Raw genomic sequence first — 20,433 nt, forward strand, 5'->3', positions numbered from 1 at the left:
TCTGTCTTTGGAGAGCCATCTGGTATTCCAGATGTGAGTGGCAGTGGCGAACCATCAGCCTCTGGAGAGCCATCTGGTATTACAGATGTTGGCATTCTGGATGTGAGTGGCAGTGAAGAACTGTCAGCCTCTGGGGAACCATCTGGTGTTCCAAGTGTTGGAGTTCCAGATGTGAGTGGCAGTGGGGAACCATCAGCTTCTGGAGAGCCATCTGGTGTTCCAGATGAGAGTGGAGACTTCATTGCTAGTGGAGAAGCTTCAGGAGGACTTGAAACAAGTGGGCAGCCCTCTGAGGGCAGTGTAAGTGGACTGCCCTCTGGCAGCCTGGATTTCAGTGGCCTTTCATCTGGAGAGGGTTCTGGGCTACCTGAGGAGAGTGGCCTGGCTTCAGGGGAAATAGATGTAAGTGGCTGGTCTAGCACTACTGAAGCTAGTGGACTACCTTCAGGAGACGACTTAGTTGGGTCTGCTTCTGAACACTTGGACCTTGGGGAACTGCCTTCTGGACCTCTGGGGAGTGGCCAAACTCCAGAAACAAGTGGCTTGCCATCTGGATTTAGTGGTGAGCATTCTGGGGTGGACTTTGGAAGTGGCCTTTCATCAGGATTGCCTGATTTGAGTGGATTTCCATCTGGGTTCCCAACTGTCTCTCTTGTTGATACTACATTGGTGGAAGTGGTCACAGCAACCACTGCCAGTCAATTGGAAGGGAAGGGGACCATTGGAATTAGTGGTCAAGGAGAAATATCTGGGCTGCCATCTGGAGAGTGGGACATTAGTGGAGGAACTAGTGGACTACCTTCAGGAACTGAGCTCAGTGGACAGGCATCAGGATTTCCTGATACCAGTGGGGAAACATCTGGAATATTTGGAATAAGTGGACAGGAATCTGGAATTCCTGAAGCCAGTGGAGAAACATCTGGACTATTTGAGGTCAGTGGGTATGCATCTGGAACTCCTGAGACAAGTGGAGAAACATCCGGAATATTTACAATCAGTGCATCTGGCTTTCCTGATACCAGTGGAGAGACATCAGGGATTTTTGACTTAACTCAGAAGCCATCTGAAGTACCCCATCTCAGTGGTCAACCCTCTGGATTACCTGATGCCAGTGGAGAAACATCTGGAGTACTTGAAACCAGTGGAGAGCCTTCTGGCATAACAGATATCAGTGGGGAGACATCTGGAGTACTCATTAGCAGTGGTCAACCATTTGGAGTAACTGACCTCAGTGGAGCAACATCTGGAGTATTTGATATCAGTGGGCAAACATCTGGAATTCCTGGGTTCCGTGGTGAAACATCTGGAATCTCTGATCTGAGTGGGGTGGGTGATCTCAGTGGTTTGGTTTCTGGGACTGTAAGTGGCAGTGGTGAATCTCCCAGTGTTACATTTGTTGATACTGGTTTTGTTGAAGTTGCCCCAACTGCATTCAGGGAAAAAGAAGAAGGTTTAGGCTCTGTGGAAATAAGTGGCTTTCCTTCTGGGGAGGAAGATCTATCAGGTAATTTATCTGGAACTGGGGACTTCAGTGGACAATCTTCTGGAACCACAGAATCCAGTGGACTCTCTTCAGGTGCCCCAGAATTTAGTGGTCTGCCAAGCGGATCAGTGGAGTTCAGTGGAGAACCTTCAGGAACAGGAACTGGCAGTGGCCTGCCATCTGGAGAATATGACAGTAGTGGACTTTCATCTGGTTTTCCCACAGTATCTCTTGTGGATAGAACTTTAGTCGAATCTGCAACCCCAACTCCAACAGCAGAAGAGGCAGGAGAAGGACCTTCTGGGGTCTTGGAAATCAGTGGAACCCCTTCAGGAGAAACAGAAACCTCTGGGGAAATTTCTGGAAGTGTGGATCTCAGTGGGTCACAACCTGACTTGATAGAGACCAGTGGAGAGTCAACTAGAACACCATCTTTCAGTGGTGATTTTTCTGGGGTCATTGATGTAAGTGGAGAATCATCGGCAGTCACCAGCAGCAGTGGAGAGGCCTCAGGATTTCCAGAAGTCACTTTGATCACCACAGATTTAGTGGAAGCAGTTACCAAACCAACGGTTTCACAGGAACTCGGTCAAGGATCTACCGTGACACTCCCTTACTTTGTTGAGTCCAGTGGGGAGTCCTCTGTTTCTGGTGAGTTCAGCGGAATGTCAACAGTCCATGAAACTGAGGTAGAGGCATCAGCAGTGCCTGAGGTGAGTGGTGAGTTATCAGCATATCCTGAGGCATCTGCTGTCCCTGATGTAAGTGGCACAACATCTGCCCTTTATGAAACTGACCATGAAGTATCTTCATCATCGAATGGAAGTGGGGAAACATCTACTTTCCAGGAAGTGACCAGTGAACCATCCTCCACACCTGACCTGAGTGGAGACTCATCTGCCTTTCATGGGCTCTCTGAGGAAACATCTACCACACATATTAGTGGAGAGACATCCAGCTCCCAAGATGTAGACTTAGAAACATCATCTGTGCCTCTGGCCAGTGGTGAATCCCCTGTGAGTCTTGAAGACAGGACTGAAGTCAGTGGGGAAACTTCTGGACTCCCAACCCTGCCCCTGCCAGATGTTTCAGGAGACACCTCTTTGCCAGATGTAATCATTAACACCAGTGTTTTAGAGACTGAATTCAGGTATCAGACCCAGAGCCCTGAAGAGGCTCAAACAGAAATTGAGTCCTCTAGTCCCTTAGTATCAGGAGAAGAGACTGAAAGGGCTGGAACAGTCCCCTCCCCCACAGACACTTCCATTGCATCTCAAGCTTCCTCAGATGAGAGAGAAGAATCAGAGTCCACAACTGAAGGTATGATTATTTTTTTCTGACTTCAAATATAATGAATGTGTAAAGCGTGGTGAAGGGATGGGGAAGCTATTCATAATATAGACATAGACTTGGTTTATCTGGATTCAGAACACAAAAAGAGGATGAGATCATTAGAAATGATGTAGTAGAACCCCCTACTAGGGATAGAAAAAGTGGCATCTAATTAGTTTGCCTTCTTTACTTCTTTTGGACTCTCTCCACCTCTCTGTTTTTAGAGTGTCTCTTTCAAAGTTCCACAAAGCCCACACAAAATCAGTGGGATTTGACACCTAATAACACAAAGCTGGGCAGAAACATATTGGCCCAAAACAGGTGTCCTAAGAACTCCAGAGACCTCAGCTCCCTTAGCTGAGAGGTTAATCAGGCTGCCCAAGTGGCAAGATAATCTGGTTGACCCTGCTGGTTATAGCCACCCCTAGGTCATGTGTGGAAGAGTCATGTGGAGCTGGGACCTTCCAGGAGAGGGAGGGAAATGTCATCTGTCTATACCCCCCGGGTATGTGGGCAATGGCTGTGATATAGGTAAGCTCCTTCTTTAGCCTAAATGGGAGAGGGCTGGTGGATTCCTCCAGCTTTAGAAGAGACATCTGCATTCACCACTTAGCCCCAGTTCAATTTACCTAGACATAAGAAGAGAAAAACAGCATATAGCTAAACAAATTGAGTCAGGAATATAAATCCATTATGCAACATCGATGCTCCCATGGCTCTCTTCAGAGTCCAGAGGTCCAACAGCAGGAGCCAAAGCAGATATTAAGTTCCCAAACCCTCTTCTGGAATAAGAGGAAAATAAGCAGAAAAAGAGGAAATTTCTAGAAGCACTTTTCTATCCCGATTTCAGGGTTAGATTTAGGGTATGAATTCTATATACTGTATCAGTTCAAGGGTTTATTAAACTGGTATGGCACATGAGGTACTCAATAAATCAGCCAGCAAGTATTTTTAAGTGTTTATCACATGTCAAGCACAATGCTAGATATTGGAGATAAAGAGTTCCTGATCTAAAAGAGTTTACATTCTATCAGGAGAAATAATATGAACACATGTAAGTTTGTACAAAATCATTACAAGGCAATTGGAGGAGTAGAGGCATTAGTGGCTATGGTGGTCAAGGAATATCTCATGGCACTTGAACAGAGTTTGAAGAGAACTAAGGACTCTAAAATATAGAGGTGGAAAAGGAGTACATTCTAGGTGTGAAGGGTAAGCCTGTGCAGAGGCATGGCCATGGGAGATAGATTGTCATGTGGAGAAAAAACCAGGCCAGCGTGTACCATAGTACATGAAGTGGAATCGTGTAGAATGAGGCTGGGAAAGCAGGTAAAAGCCAAGTTTTAAATCAATAAGCAAGGATTTTTTAAAGTTCTTATCAGACACTACGATAGGAAATGGGGACCTTTTTATTGTAGGAAAAACAAAGACAGTTGCACTCAAGGAGCATACATTCTTATGAATGAGAAAACATATGGATAAATGGAAGTATACAAGATACATACTGAGAAGATGGATGATAGCTTTATAGTGCTAGCATCTGGAAGAACTGGATTATACTCATGGATATAGGTTCTATAGAGTCCAGTATCCTTATGAAACCAAGTAGAGATGAAAAAAATAGTTGGTTTCCCACACCCCTTAGCCCATCACAGTGAATACCTGACCAGGGAAGGCCCATAACCTAATATCACATGTGTACTAAACATTTACTACTATCTGGAATGAATTTTCTCCAAACTACAAGTAAAGCAGTTGGGCTGCTTTTCCTGGGAGGCAAAAGGTGGAAGGAGGACCAGGAGGTGGCCAAGATGGCTCCTCCAACTTGGGATAGTAAGAAAAAATGAGCTGATCAGAGTCCAACCTCTGATTCTGTAGCATCATACTCCTTAAAAGCATTGTTTCTATCCCACAGTTATATACAGTGTTGTTGTTGTTGTTTTTTGCTTTTTGGAGGGGGGAGGGGAGGGCAATTGGGGTTAAGTGACTTGCCCAAGGTCACACAGTTAATTTTTGTGTTAAGTGTCTGAGGCTGGATTAGCACTCAGGTCCTCCTGACTCCAGGGCTGGTGCTCTATTCACTGTGCAACCTAGTTTTTAAATCAACACACCTTCCTTTTAAGCACTATCAATGACCCCAAATGCTCCTAGACAATAGTATAATTTAGGTGTACATGATCTAAAGAAAGAAGAGATGCTCCATGACCCTCCCTGCAGAGTTCAAAATTCATCATCATGGATACAGCATGGCGTATTGGAAAAAATGCTGGACCTGGAGTCAGAAGACTGAGTTAAATCCTATCTATTCTATGTACTACCTGTGTGGCCATGGGCAATTCAATTCACTTCTCAGCCTTAGTTTCCTCAACTGTTGAGAAAGGGGGTGGAATTAGTTGACCTCTAAGGACCCTTCCAGGCAAAAACCTATGATCCTATGAATCCAATGTTATCGATTCATTACCTGGTTTGCAGATGTCCCAAGTCTGTCTGGGTAAGTAAATCTCACAAAAGCTGGGGTCTCTGCCTCTGTAGCAAGGCTCTCATCTGTTTTGCCTCATTCAGTTAGTATAATGAAGGCAGAGTTATGGAAGGAAAAATCAAAACAAAACCAAGCACACAACATCCAATATCATAGACATGTGCAATAAGGTATATTGTGTTTATATATATGTATATATTCAAACTAACATCTTTATTACATATTATATAGGTGTATACTATATAATAAATATACTGTATATAGCATATATACAGGAAATATATATGTATATATAAACAGAAGTTGGAATATAAAGTGCAAATAGTAAAAATAGTTCTTTTCTTGACTGTGGTTACACATGAACACTGTACATATCTAAACCATTTCCCCCATTCCAGAGGAATCACTTGTATGGTGGTGAATATGTAAGGTTTTATTCCCAGGATGATTTTCCTACTGACTACAATGAGATAAATTTCTTGGGTAACAAATGGTGACTTTTACAAGCAAATTTAATTTCCTTACTACAAAGGTAAAAACACTTCCATGGGGACTGGTAACCCCAGGGATGGGATTGACTCCTTCTCCTTGGTATACACCCTGAACTCTCCATAGCTGCCTCCAGTTTGGGGTGAAGAGGACACGAAATGGATTTGCAGGGAGCTCAGAGAGAATATCTCAGTGTTTTCCAGCATTCTGGGGCTAGGATGGAGAAGATGCTGATGGCTAGACTGAGGATGAGTAGGGATGAGTTCCACTTTCAAATATCCCTGAAGGAAATTTTTCAGAACATTTTTCCAGAGTCCCTTCCATAAAATTCATCATTGAGTGGCAGAGCAGAGAAAACCTAAGGAAGTTAACTCAGAGGTTAATGTTTTGCTGAACTAAAGGGATGACATGACAATGACAGCCTAATTTCCACTCCAATTCACCCTGGGTTACTCAGAAGTTCCTTAGGCTTAAGAGAACAAAAGCAATCTTAAGAAAACCAAGAATGACTTTCAGGATCAGAACAATGTGCTGTCCTTTCAACTCTTTCTGATACTCAGTAATGTCTCCAGACACTTAATGCCAAAATGCTAATAGAAAAAGTAGTCACAAACATCTCTCTCTGGCTGCTTCAAAGCAGGACTGATGTCCTTGAGCAGCAAGCCAGCCTGAAACGAGGAGGTTTGCTATTAAGGGGATCTTACTTAATTTACCCTAGGCCCTTCTTATTCAGCACTGGCTAAGCATTTTATGTTTCCCCAGGGCTTTCTGACTGTTACTCCTCCAACATCCCGGCAGAGGTAGATGGTGTCTAGAACTACTCGGAAGCTGAGCAGAGGGAAGGACCTCAGTGACTTACCCAGCATCACACAATGAATAAGTGTGTGATTGAGTCAGAATCCGAATTTAGGTCTTAATCCACTATGCTAATGGGAGTTCCCAGATGAGCATTTAAAACAGCTTCTGGTCTGAAAAAGTTGCTGGGCATGGCGCCAGATTTGTGAAGGTTAGGGTTTCCTTAGAAGCAAAATGGTAAAGCCTCCCCTGTTTTGGGTTCACCTAACATAAGATCAAAGTGGTTTGTCCTAAGTCAGTGTTTTCTCTATGAGCTAAAAATTCAGTCACTAGTTCAGTTCTTGGGGTTGCCACGTGGTGCAGTGGATAGAGCACCAGGCCTGGAGTCAGGAAGACCTAAATTCAAATCTGGCCTCAGACTAGCTGTGTGACCCTGGGCAAGTCACTTAACCCTGTTTGCCTCAGTTCCTCATCTGTAAAATGAATTGAAGAAGGAAATGGCAAATAACTCTAGTATGTTTGCCAAAAACAAGACGAAACAAAACAAAAATTGGGTCATGAAGATGTGACTGAAATGACTGAACAATAAAAAGTTCAGTTGTGCTCTAGGGGAGCCATAGGGCCTTTGTACTATTAAAGCTAGCACATTGCATCACATTTGGAGGTGCTTACTAAGTGTTAGATGGAGGATAGAAAGGAAAGCAGGAAGGCAGGGAAAGAAGGCAGGAAGGCAGGAAGGCAGGAAGGAAGGAGGGAAGGAAGGAAGGAAGGAAGGCAGGAAGGAAGGAGGGAAAGAAGGAAGGAAGGAAGGAAGGAAGGAAGGAAGGAAGGAAGGAAGGAAGGAAGGAAGGAAGGAAGGAAGGAAGGAAAGGAGGGAGGGCTCTACATAGCTTTCCTGTCCTTAAGATGATACATCATTTACTCACTTGTCACAGCCTTTCCAAAGGCAGATCCTGAACCGAAGCAGGAACTCTTCTCTTGGACTCCTATTCATCATTCAGAATAGGGCCAAAGGTCCAGGCTGTTTTCAAAGACCTAACATTCTTCTTACTGCAGTATTTGAATAAAGAAACATCCCACATAGTACTGAGGGTTTGAGGTTGTAATTAGTCCTAAGAGAAAGGACTTGACAATTATCTTTGTCTTGTTTAGCAAGTATTCCCTAAACAAGTCCTTGATAAATTATTAATCAGCATTTTTGACACTGCAATAAACATCCATTTAATGAATTCTCTGATCCCTAAGTGATTAAAGGCAGAACTGTATGCACTAATCTAATCCATTTCAGAATCTTCCCTTCCATTGCTAACTAGCACCTGGGGGCATTAAAACTGAAACCAGATTTCACATCTAATTTTCTGCTCACCAATGGAACTGTTTGGGCTCCACTTAACTGGGTAGTTAAGAGGGCCATGAACATAAAACTTAATCAGTTTCTTTTTCTGTTAACTGCCAGATCTCACTTTCTCACTCTCATGCTCTGAACTTGAGATCTGGCATTTTCTTTTTCCCCAGGGAAAGTTTATATTTCAAAGAAACTTTTCTCCCTGGGAAGGGAAATATTCTCCCTAGCATGTTAAAATACTGCATTACCATTTGTATTGGTTTTGCAGGAAAAAAATGTATTTTAAACTTAGTTGAGCTGAATTCTAGATGATCAATATGTTTTCAAAATTGTATAATAATCAGGCCCTACCAAGATGAGTGTATTTTTTTTACATCATTGTTTAATTAGAGGCAGGAGGTCTATCTAAACTGAATAGAGTTCTGGACTAGAACTCAGAAAAACCTGGATTTGAACCCCTCCACCTAAGCTCACCACTAAGTGATACTGGGCTAGTCACTTACATTCGGGGAACCTCAGTTTCCTCATTCACAATAATAGCTCCAGAATCTACCTCACAGGAATATTGTGAAATTTTAAATGAGATTCAAAGCAGCCAGGTGGCACAGTGAGTAGAGTGTTGATCCTGGAGTCAGCAAGACCTGAGTTTAAATCTGGCCTTGAACACTTACTAGTTGTGTGACCTGGGCAAGTCATTTAACCTTTTTTTGCCTCAGTTTCCTCATCTGTAAAATGGAGATAATAATAGCACCTACTTCCCCATACTGTTGTAAGGACAAAATGAGATGATTTAGATGTAAAGGATTTAGCACAGTTCCTGGCACATAGTAAACACTATACAAATTTTAGCTATTATTATAGATAATGATAAGGTTTAATGAGGCTTTGTAAATAATTGTATGTTCAGTCATCCTCGTGTTAAATTGCCGCTATTTTTCATAGTCCTCGTCAGACATGCATAGTACAGGTGCAATATTCTGCAAAATTCATTTATGAAGCCAAACAATTAACTTTGCTCTGCTCAGTCTGGAGAATTATCCCTGTCATCTATTTAGAATATGATAGGTAAAAAACACTACCCATAGAACTTCCTTCAACCCTTCTTATAGGTCAACTACCACCTCTTTCTAAGTTCAGAATAATTTTTCAACCTGTATTCTTGACATGGAAAAACTGTAGGTCAAGAGCATTGCCCTGAACATTGGGAGAAATAGCAGTTTCTGATCCCCTTCCATCTCTGCCTGTATTTCCCTGACCTTAACATAGGGATCCAAGATGAATTTTCCCTTTTGCCAGAGGGCTCCTGTGAAGATGAATGAGATCTTAGCTTTAGGTACTTTGGATGAAGTTATTTGTGGCTAATTAAAACCATTCCACTTGGTGAGAGGAGACTAGAAAAGAACCCTAAGCATTTTGACCCCTTTTGTATTGCCCAATCAATGTTCACAAGATGTTCATTATACTCCCAGGATTTATGCCAGACATAAAGTCATGAAATGTCAGACTTTGAATTCAATACAATGAACTCTGAGGTCTTCTTCCTCCACATGCGAAAGGCTTAACTTCTAATGTCATTTCCTGAACCTCACCCACTTCACTTTTGTACTTTTAGGGCATTTTCCCCCACAATAGTTAATTTGCATTCCCCTTCTTCACAGGACTTTCCCCCTCTCCCAAAGCTGAGACATAGAATGTCGAAATCTTCATCCTAGATCATGTTAACTTGTTTAGAATTTTCATCTCTCAGATAAAATTTGGTGGAGCTAATATTTTGCAGTTTCAGAAATTAAGAAGGCTCCCAGACCTTCTGAGCCTCTTTATCTGAGAGGAAGTAGGTCATGAAGAGAAAAGGGGAACTTGTCAGATCTCACTTACCCTAGACCAGAGTAAAATCTGACAGTGTTTGAGAATCTGAGATGCCTTTTCTTCCCCAATACCCAGTCCAGAGAAGGGAATGACTGCAGGTGACTATAGCATAAGCCAAGAATACATGGCCTAATAAAGAGCCCCTCTCCCCTTATCCTCCTACCTCCAGGATGACTACAGAACACCTGGCTTCTGAGAATTCAGCATGTGATTTTGTTCATTTTAGCGTCCATCAGTCTGGATTGGATTATGTGCAATGCCCAATCCACTTAGATTAAATTTATAGAATGGTCCCATGGATTGATGACTTTAGGATGGAGGTGATTAGCTAAGTGTTTCCCTTGTATAGCCCACCCTTTGTGAACACCTGGGGAGTTATTGTGTATGACTTCCCTTTGTGTCTCCCTCCCTTCCTCCTTGACCTTAGGATGGTCAGAAGTCTCTGACCATGGCACCAAGTTCTCCAACCAATCAATGAATGTTTCTGCTCACTCCAGAGATCAACCTTATTCCCTGCTGAATATCCTGCTTTAGCACCTTTTTTTTGCTTTATTCCCATTGCCAGCAGGGTGCTTTACAGTCAATAGAAGCTAATGGACAAAGAACTCTTGCTTTCCTATTCAGGTGAGAGCCCTGCCAACCTTCACCTTCCACCTTGCAGATTGGCGTGACCTAATGTTGCTACTGCTGCTGCTGGGATTCCTAGTGTATGTTGGGATTATCATCAGTCCCTCCATGCATTTGGGATGTGCCTTTTTTTTCCTTTTTGGTTTTGTTATCTTTTTTTTTGGTTGGACAGGGTTTGAATCTTCAACTGGATAAATTTCAGCAGACTTAACTTGACTCTATCAATTTCTGACCCATTATCTAATTTCCATGATTATAAAATATAAGAAAATTTAAGGATAAGAAAGACTGAAGACGTTCAACCTGCAAGCTGAATGAGCTTACCTTCTATCCCAAGAAGATACCTCCTGTAGACCCAAAGCTAATGTCAGCATCAGGAGGAAAGTTCCTTAATTGTCACCAGAGACTTGAGATTCTTGGCCTGTTCTCAAATAAGAGTTTCATCTGACTTTGACCTCCCTAAATTACTCGAGGAAAATTCTAACACATTTCCCTCTGTACATTTGTAATAGTGAAGACACAACAACTGGATCCTATTCCAACAATATACTGAAGCCAAATGGTGGACAAAAGAGCCAGATGTTGATATAACCCCACACAAGAGCAACACCTTGACATTCTGGAATTTCCCTCCAGATCTATTATTTGGAAGTCATGGTCCTTGTGTGGTATCATGAGTCCAAGCATATAGAACAAAGCGTGGCTCCCTCAAACCAGAAATAACCATTCACTCTGGTGATGCCCCATGAAGAAATGTGACTGCTTATGACAATCATTCCATGGCACCATGACAAAAGGGAAATGATAAAGCATTTTCTTATCCTCTCCATCCTGGCAGGTAGAAGGACAGATACTCATCAGTCACAACATGCCTGGACCAAATTGAACTCTTTGTGTACCCTTAGTCTTTGGAGTCAAATTCAGGCAATAGAGGAAGGAATTTTTTAGTTATTGTGGGGTGTCAAGGTGAAAGAGGACAACTCAAGGTTATTCAGTTCTTATCTAGACCTTTGTCCTTGACACTTTAATTTACCCAGAACCACTGGGTAAATTAATCATATTAACCCATCTGCCTGAATAAATGAAAAAAAAGTTGTTAGTGACATCATCTGGATATCAGAAGAACAGAAGACTGGAAGAGTCTATTGGAGGCAGAAGAGAGAGATGGGAACTTGACAGCATAACATCCCAGCAAACCATACTTACTGAATAAAACTGGCAGGTAGGTGACACGGTGAATAGAGTACTGGGCATGGATTCAGGAAGACCTGAGTTCAATTTCATCCTCAGACACTTTTGTGCAACCTTGGGTAAGTTACTTTATCTCTGTTTGCCTCAGTTTCTTCATCTGGAAAATGAGCTAAAGAAAATATGGCAAACCATTCTAGCATCTTTGCCAAGGAAACCCCAAATGGAGTCACAAAGAGTTGGACACAACTGAAAACGACTGAATAATTACAAGACTAAATAAAACTAGCTCCTGAGGCATTCAATATGAGCTAACAAGCAACTAGTAAGGACAAAGCTTCTAGTTCTTCAGGCCACTATTAAAGTTGTGTCTGACTTGAGAAATTACCTTCTTGAACATTGAGCCTGAGGGAAACTGACCTTGGAAGACCACTGAGAAGTCAAGTCATTTTTTCCCTTCTGTCCTTCCACCAAAGTCCCCAACAAACTTAATGCCTACAGTCTTAGAAGTGGTCTGGAGCTTCAGGAAGAGATCACTAAAAGGAAGAAGATAATTGAAAAAGAGAGATGTATCTTCTTTCATATGGATGCCATCTGCCAAAATGTCCTGCATTCAATGAGCTGACCATTCATCAGTTCTTGAAAAGACAGGCATCATCTCTACCAACTTTTTTTTTAACTATTCCTACTCTACAACTTGGTTCTGGTTTCACTTATTTATTATTAAAACTGGTCCAGAACTCCAGGATGAATAGCCTCCAGAAAGACCAAAGACCTTTATGGTCTAACAGGAAATGGAATATGATGAGTGGTTTTCAAGAGCCTCTCCCAAGTGTGTTTTGCAATAGTCTAGACTCTTGGTGAACCCTTTCTGGAAGCCAGATCAGTTGCCTATTGGAACATTAGGAAGATGCAACATCTTGGAGAAACTTTACCACTAATCTCATGCAAATCATTTGGTGCATGGTGATATGACTAGGAATGAACTATGAAACCTGACACTCTCCCTACAACTTCCTCCTTCTCCTACCACCAGGATAGCATCTATCCTCAATCTCTTGGTATGTCAGTTAAAGCTTCAGCAGGAGCAGCAGCAGCAGCAGCAACAACAGTACTTAGGGTCCCAAACCAATCCCCATGCAGTCCTCTCCACAAAGAGCAGGTCTTATCCTGGACAAATGGAGCAACGGGTCATCATCACGCTGGATTTGTCTGCCAGAGGTCCTAATGGCAGCCCTTCATTTCTTACAGACATCGATGAATGCCACTCAAACCCCTGTCTGAATGGAGGTACCTGCCTGGATGGCATCGACTCTTTCACATGCTTATGCCTTCCCAGCTACGGAGGGGACCTGTGCAATATCGGTACGGCCACCCCAGCTTCAGCTGATGTTACTAACCACCATATTCCATGTTTCCTTCCTTTCTCCTCACTTCTCCCAACTGTTCCCTTTCTTTTTCCTGAGGATTTCCAATCTAGTTTCTAACTCTAAGCAACAGCCTTTCCACTGAGGGAAAGCTTTATTTTCAGGTAGATGGGGCTGTGACCCATCACACCAGTCAAGCAACTGTTTTTGAGGAGGTAACTGAGATGTCTTGCTGCACAACTAGAAAACCCCCCCTTTTGGATGTTAGCGAATATGAATGCAAAAGAGAATGTATGGGCCAACCTGCAATCTTGGAATTTGGGTCCATGTAGGATCTTTGGAGCACTAATTCTCCCCAGGACTTCCAGATTACCCTGCTCTCCTAAAACTCACCAAGACAAGAATGCATCAGGCTGAAGGGAAAGTGCTAATTTCACGCATTTGTCTTGAAGGAAGTTGTGGGGTGGCAAGATTTGGCTTTCTTCCTGGTGACCCTGTATCTTCCTGGATGGAAATAATGACATTATCCCTCTTGACATTCCCATGGGAACTTCCTTGGCCCTGGGAGTCACCATGTCACCAAGGCTGAGCTGCCTCTCTCTTCTCTCAAGAAAAAAAAACAAACAGATTTGCCATCTTGAAGTCCTCTGGTTTCTCAAGCATGAGTGGGGAACTAGGGTTATACATGAACAGGGATAGCTGCATGATGCCTCCATCTCTGTAACTTCCGGTGGCTACAGCAACAGGCATTGCATTTGCCACTCATTCAGCCTCTTTCTTTCTCCTTCGCCATCTTTCCTCTAATACAAGTGGATTTGGAAGCTCATGGAAGGAGATATGCTGATTGGTCAGAAAAGAGCCTGGTTTTAGATGGACATTGACTAAGATCCTCTCCTAGGGCTTAACAAAACCAGTGCTAAATGTACTAAATGCTAAGTAACACTTGGGCCTTATAGACCATTCCAGGTTCCTGACTGAGACCACCCACCTGGTTCATCTTCAGTGCCTTCCAATCTCTTCTCTCTAACTGGAAGCATCATAGACCTCCTGGATCTCAGAAATCATCTCTTCTTGAAAAGAGCAGATCCTTGAGACTTAGTAGCAATGTTACATGGAAAGGTGGAAGCATGGAGTTGCATAGGCCGTTTTCTTTGAACTGTGCTAGCAGCTATTGAGAGAGAGCATCAGAAAGCTCCAAGAACTCAGCTGAGATGCATTCAAGTCCCAGGATAGGTGTTCCTTGTCCCACTATGTGAATATAGTATTGGGGAAGGGATGGAGTGGGGGACATGTAGTAACTGTAACCCATGTCCCATGACACTTCCATACAAGAGAACAGAATTCACATTGGAATATAATACTTCTGGAAGAAAATGCCTCAACTTTCCCCAAGAAGTTGGTATGTGGAATGTTACTTGGGATGGGAAAGACAAGCTCTTTCAAGGACCTTCTCCCCAACATTGCTTGAGTATTCACAACATCCCCTAAGGGAAGAATGACAAAATGGATGAGGGAAAGCATTCTGGAATACACACAAAGAGAATACTTTTGACCCTAGATGTGGGAGGGAAGTGAAATCTTTCAGAATGAGGATAGGATAATGACAGATCTCCGTTCCCAAACAAAAATAGAAGACAGAAAATTCAGATAAAGTTCAATTTATCTTCTTGGTCATGGGCATCATAGATCAAATCCCTCTAAGACTTTTGCCCCATCTTAACTCTGCTATCTTCAATAGCAACTGTATTAACAAATCCTCTGTTTAGACCTCATTGCTCCTCAGGCTTTAATTGGCTTCCTTTTCTGGTTGTCCTGCCTCTCAGTCTTATGGAGGTACCCCTTCACAAACATCCTTCTCTCCATTCTTCTCTGAACTATTGCTCCCTCTTGCTTTGCTTAGCTAGTTTGGCTCTGAGCATTTCCTCCTGAGCTGGGTGGGAAGAGATGGGTCAAGATGACCAATTGTCCAGGATCCAGCTGAACATCTTGGGGGAGTGGAATTGGTATCACCATAGTCCCTGCTCTGGTGATCTCCTCAGCACCTCATTTTGTCTCATGGTAAAAGTGTGGGCAACAGTAATGGGAGGAATGAAGAGAGCAGCATAATGTGATGGAAAGACCACTGGACAAGACAGGAGTGAGGAGAATTGAATGGAATCCCGGTTCGGACACTATGTGACTCTGGGCAAGTCATTTCACCACAGTCTCAGCTTTTCCCCTGTAAAATAAAAAATCTAAGGCCCTTTCCAGCTCTAAACTTTTGCTATTCTCATTAATCCCCTTCATACTTCCTCTCTAGACTTACTACTGCTCACAGACTTCTCTCCTCTTACCTTCACATCTGCCATAGCCTCCATTTCCACATTCAATTTTTTAGTTCCCCAATTACCACTTTTTTCTGTTTTTTGCTTCCTCAGAAAGGCGTTTAGTCCTTAGTCTGCAAAGGTGGGAATCCAAAGAAGTAAACTTGCACATACACTAGAAGAAGAAATTCCACTACTCCTAAACACATCATTCCCATAGTTTACCAATTTAAATCAAGAGGGTGTTGGGGGTAAAATAAGAAACTGGTATTAGAAATGCAAATAAAAACAATCAAATCTCCTTAGCATATATCCCCTTGGTTAAATGAGGGAGCAGCATGATTTATAGTTTTCCCCAGATCCCATAATTTTCTATAAATCTCTCTTCCTTTGTATCCCATAAAGTTTCAGTGACCCTAGGATTAATCAGTGAATCAACCCTCTCTCCATATCTCCTGAAGCTGGGAACAAGGGCCACCTGTTCTCATTTTGGTGTGTCCCTTACATAACATGCATGTGGTAGACCCAAAGACTGAGCCTCTTATGGAACAAGTCTTTCCAAAGCTCTGAATCCTATCTTCCCATGAAGTTATTTCATTTTTGCTTATAAAACCATTTCAGGACTTGGCTAGAGAGATAGTTCCAGCTCTGTGCCAAACTTCCCATACTATTTATCCCTCTATTGTCTTCAATCCTTTCTCCCTACCAACTTTATGTGCCCACCCAGGACTTGTGATTCCTCTCTAAGCTACTTTGTCCTCTCCACTTGACTTCTAGCCTTTTTTCTCTCTTCTCCACTTTTCAAATTAAAATTTGTTTTTGTTGAGAAAGAAGTAAGGTTGGGAAGAGAATACCCATCCCCTAGAACAGTGGTGTCAAGTTCAAATGGTACATAAGGATATTTTGGGCCATGTATTGACTTAGTTTGAAAGTGTAATGTTACTTGTGTTTTACTGTATTTTTATTTATTTTGTTAAATATTTCCCAATTATAATTTAGTCTAGTTTAGGCTTCACTCAAGAGTGGACTGCAGGCCATGCATTTGACACCTGTACTCTAGAACTTGTCTCCAGCAAAAGAGATATTTCTAGGCCAATGGCAGGGATGCAGAGTCTCTAGAACTCACGGAGCTCTGAGACTCCGGTGAGCAGGGCCCAGTCCTTTCCTGCCTAAGGCCATAGAATCCTTTGGCTGAACCTCTCCCCTCACTTGGGAGCCTGGAGCCTGAGGTGGTTTGAGCAAGACCAGGATCTCAGCTCGACCTTGGGATGTCCCCTTCATGTCCTTGATGTTTATTTCAGACCAGGAGATTTGTGAAGAGGGCTGGACCAAATTCCAGGGACACTGTTACCGGCACTTCCCTGATCGGGAAACCTGGGTTGATGCTGAGAGCCAATGCCGACAGCACCAGTCTCATCTGAGCAGCATTGTCACACCTGAGGAGCAGGAGTTTGTCAACAGTGAGTGCAAAGGGTGTCACCAAAGTTGGGTAATTAAGGGTAAAACAAGCACAGAGATCAGCATCTTAGGAGTCAAGTCTGACTAGTTAAGCCTAAGAGTCATGAGCCTATTCTGGGGTGAAGGTAAGTCAAGCTCCAATATCTAAAGTTGGTGTGCCCCAGTTCAACAATTCAGTCAAGTCTTCTGAGTCAGACTACCTCATGTTCTAGAACAACCTACTGTCATATTAAACCATCCCCAAAATAATATAGGTCACTCACATGTATTTTACCAACCTGTACCATCCTTGGAAAGTTGTTTAGTGCCACCTGACTATCTAAGCACTCAGGCTTACACTCCTCGATGAGTCCCCCCCGGACCAGGTTGACAAGGACCTGAAAGTGTAAAATGCCTGCCCTCCCCATTACACTTTTTCCACATCTCCACCTTCTCAGATTATGTTCATTATTTTTTTAAGTAAAGCTCCCACAGTACATCATACTCACTGTTTTCACTTCTTCCTTCAGACAATGCCCAAGACTACCAATGGATTGGACTCAATGACAGAACTATCGAAGGTGATTTCCGTTGGTCAGATGGACATCCCTTGGTGAGTTATGATACCCAAGGGAAAAAGAGAAGGGATCAGAGTAATCATAACAAGGATTCACATTTAATATAGTCTCCCCCCATTATAATCTCCTTGGGGGCAGGGAATGTTTTTTGCTGCTTCTTTGAATCCCAAGCTTGTGCCTGGAGTACTTCATAAATTCTTATTGATTTTACTAAGTACAAGTACTTAATAAATTCTTATTGATTGATTAGTTAAAAAGCTGGGATAGAGATTCAACTTTGGAGAAAGCATCATAGGAAAAGAAAGAAAGCAACACCTATTTAAAGGTCACTTAAACTGTGTTTGGGCATTGTGGGAGATAAATAGAAGCCTAAAACAGAATGCCTGCCCTCAAGATACTTATCATCCAGTCAGAAAAACATGAAAAGGTAGTTTATGAAACAATACAAGTGCCAAGTGAGTGACAGAGATAAGAAGTATAATATGGTTTAAAAGAGAGTTGATATCTACTGGCTGGAATGATCAAGGCTTCATAAAGGTAGTAGAACTTGGGCTAAGACTTCTAAGACAGGTATCAGAAAAGGGGAAAGGAAAGTGTTCTCTACTGAAAAGAAAACCCCAAAGAATCTTCTTTGGACTTTCTCATGGGTCCTAACCCATATTTCTAATATAAACGTTTCAGGCCAAACTGGAAAAATCAGATCACTTAAGTTTCCCCCAAAAGAGAGAAAATGACATGTGTCATCAGCAAATTCTGTGAATTTTTATTGAATGTTTTGAGATTCTAAGGGTGGAAGGCTAAGGTTATATAATTGGGAAAGAGCATTCTCCAGGGTACCATGGACAATACTGCCAGGATTTAGGCAGCTTCTGCTCTAATGACAAACTAACGTTGACTATATAAGAAGCAAGACATAGAACATTTGGAGAAGGGAGGCGACGGAAAGCCAGGATTGAGCACAGACAGAAGCAAATGGTCCATCCTCCTTCTTGCCCTCCTCTCACTTTCTGCCCCATATCCTGTTGCCAGCAATTTGAGAACTGGAGACCCAACCAACCAGACAACTTTTTTGCCACTGGGGAAGACTGCGTAGTGATGATCTGGCATGAGAAGGGAGAATGGAATGATGTCCCTTGCAACTACCACCTGCCGTTCACATGTAAAAAGGGCACAGGTAAGCTGAGGCCATTGCCACAGTGAACACTAAGAGAAGCTTAGAGCTTGGAAAGGAAAGGACACTGGCTCTGGAATCAGAGGATCCGGATGCAAGTCCAGATTAAGACACATGCTATCTGTGAGACGTGGGGTGTGTCCAGAGCCTCCCTGGGCCCTAGTTTTCTCACCTATAAAATGAGAGAGTTGCACTCAGTGACCTCTATAATCCTTTTTAGTTCTAAACCTGTGATTTTATAATCCTATCCACTTCACAGGAGGGATTTTGCCTCCCTTGAATGGACCAAGATGATTTGAAGAATGGGACAGTAGAGTGAGTGTGTGTGTGTGTGTGTGTGTGTGTGTGTGTGAGAGAGAGAGAGAGAGAGAAAGAGAGAGAGAGAAATCTATAGATATCTCTATATATCTATAGAAATCTCTATATCTATACATTTATGTTTATATATCTACCTATAAATAATATCTATATCTATCTATAGATCTCTATCTGTGTATCTGTCTATCTATCTATCTATCTATCTATCTATCTATCTATCTATCTATCTATCTATCTATCTATCTACCTATCTATCTATCTGCCACTGACCTGGGAGACAAGAGACCTGGAGCCTAGCTCACACCTGCTCTGTCACCTTGGGCAAATGCTTAGCTTTTCTGCAACCCAGATTCCATATGTATAAACTAGGAGAATCAGCATGGTACAATGGAAAGAGCTCAAGATTCTGAATCCAGTGGATCTGAGTTCAAATCTCACATCTGATGTTTACTACCTATGTGATTTTGTATATGGCATTTAACTTCTTTGGGCCTCAGTTTCCTCATTTGTAAAATTAGGGGATTAAACTAGATTGGTCTCTGCGTTTCCTTCCAGCTCTATATGTATATCTATGATCTTCTGGCTATGATTTGAAAAAGGAGAAGCCCGTGAGCCTTTATTCATACTCTCCTAAATCCCAGAGGAATTTAGATAAAAATTCCACAATAAGGGGACCATTTGTTCACTCAGCTGCTAGGAACACGCCCAGGATTCTGTTCTGTTCCCAGAGCTAAACCCCTCTTTGCACTGAATCAAATGCTGAAATAATATCCTCTTTTTAAACTACCTTCCAGATGAAATGTTATCTTAGAGTCTGAGTATAGGACAACACTTCTGAGGGAGGCATTGGACTACTTAGACCAAATCAAGAAATGTTTTCTGTTTTACCTCCTTCTCTGCCCTGTACTATCTAGCCAGGGTCCCGTGAGGGAAACAGAGGTAGAAAATCTGGACTTTGACCTTGAAGAGCCTACAAAGAATTAGAAAATTACATAAAGTAGCATATGATAGACTAGATTGTGTGATATATTGTAGATCATAAGTGTTACAGAAATTCAGAGGAGGGAAAGATCAGCGTGGGATAAGGTCAGTGAGGGCTTCAGGGAGGAGATGGGATTTGAACTGAGCCTGGAAGAAAATCAGACATGAATGAGTAGAGTCTAAAGGAAGAAATATCTGGTGAAAGAGACAGAGTGAACAAAGCCCCAGGGCCAGCTTCACAAGAGGAAACGATCACAGAAGACTGGGCTGGTAGAGCTGGAAGGGGCCTAAGGATTCACATTATCCAGATCTCATTTTACAGATAAGGAAAATAAGGCCAAATGAGGTTAAGTGGCTTGCCTCAGTTTCATAGATAAGTATGTACCTTTGCTCTGTTCTCTATCATCCTTCTCTGCATTCTTTTACGCATCTCATCCCAGAAGTGGCTGTATTCTGGTGCAGTCCAAGGTTAATCTGGAAGTACTCATTAACAAGAGCTCTACCCAGAAGTCCTGAGCCCTTTCAAAAATATCTTTGCTTAATTTGTAGGAATAAGAACCATTCCTCAATTGATGCATGGTCAAATTATATGAACAGGAAGTTTTCAGATGAAAAAAATCAAGGATATCTATAGTCACATGAAAAAAATACTCTAATTTGCTATTGATCAGAGA

At 42.3% G+C, this 20,433-nt stretch overlaps 1 protein-coding gene across 1 annotated transcript in view; it reads left to right on the plus strand.

Annotated features, from left to right (window-relative positions):
* Positions 1-20,433, plus strand: part of ACAN (aggrecan) — an 85,041-nt gene that overhangs the window by 62,381 nt on the left and 2,227 nt on the right. The window contains 5 exon segments of the mRNA XM_069098565.1: positions 1-2,803; positions 12,856-12,969; positions 16,576-16,734; positions 17,242-17,324; positions 18,319-18,463. The exon segment at positions 1-2,803 is cut by the window's left edge and continues 11 nt beyond it. Of these exon segments, the coding sequence (XP_068954666.1) occupies positions 1-2,803; positions 12,856-12,969; positions 16,576-16,734; positions 17,242-17,324; positions 18,319-18,463 (3,304 nt within the window).

This window comes from Petaurus breviceps, unplaced genomic scaffold (assembly GCF_028583685.1).
Source record: "Petaurus breviceps papuanus isolate PSGF00001 unplaced genomic scaffold, PetGlider_PUasm1.0 37, whole genome shotgun sequence".
Taxonomy (NCBI): Eukaryota; Metazoa; Chordata; class Mammalia; order Diprotodontia; family Petauridae; genus Petaurus; species Petaurus breviceps.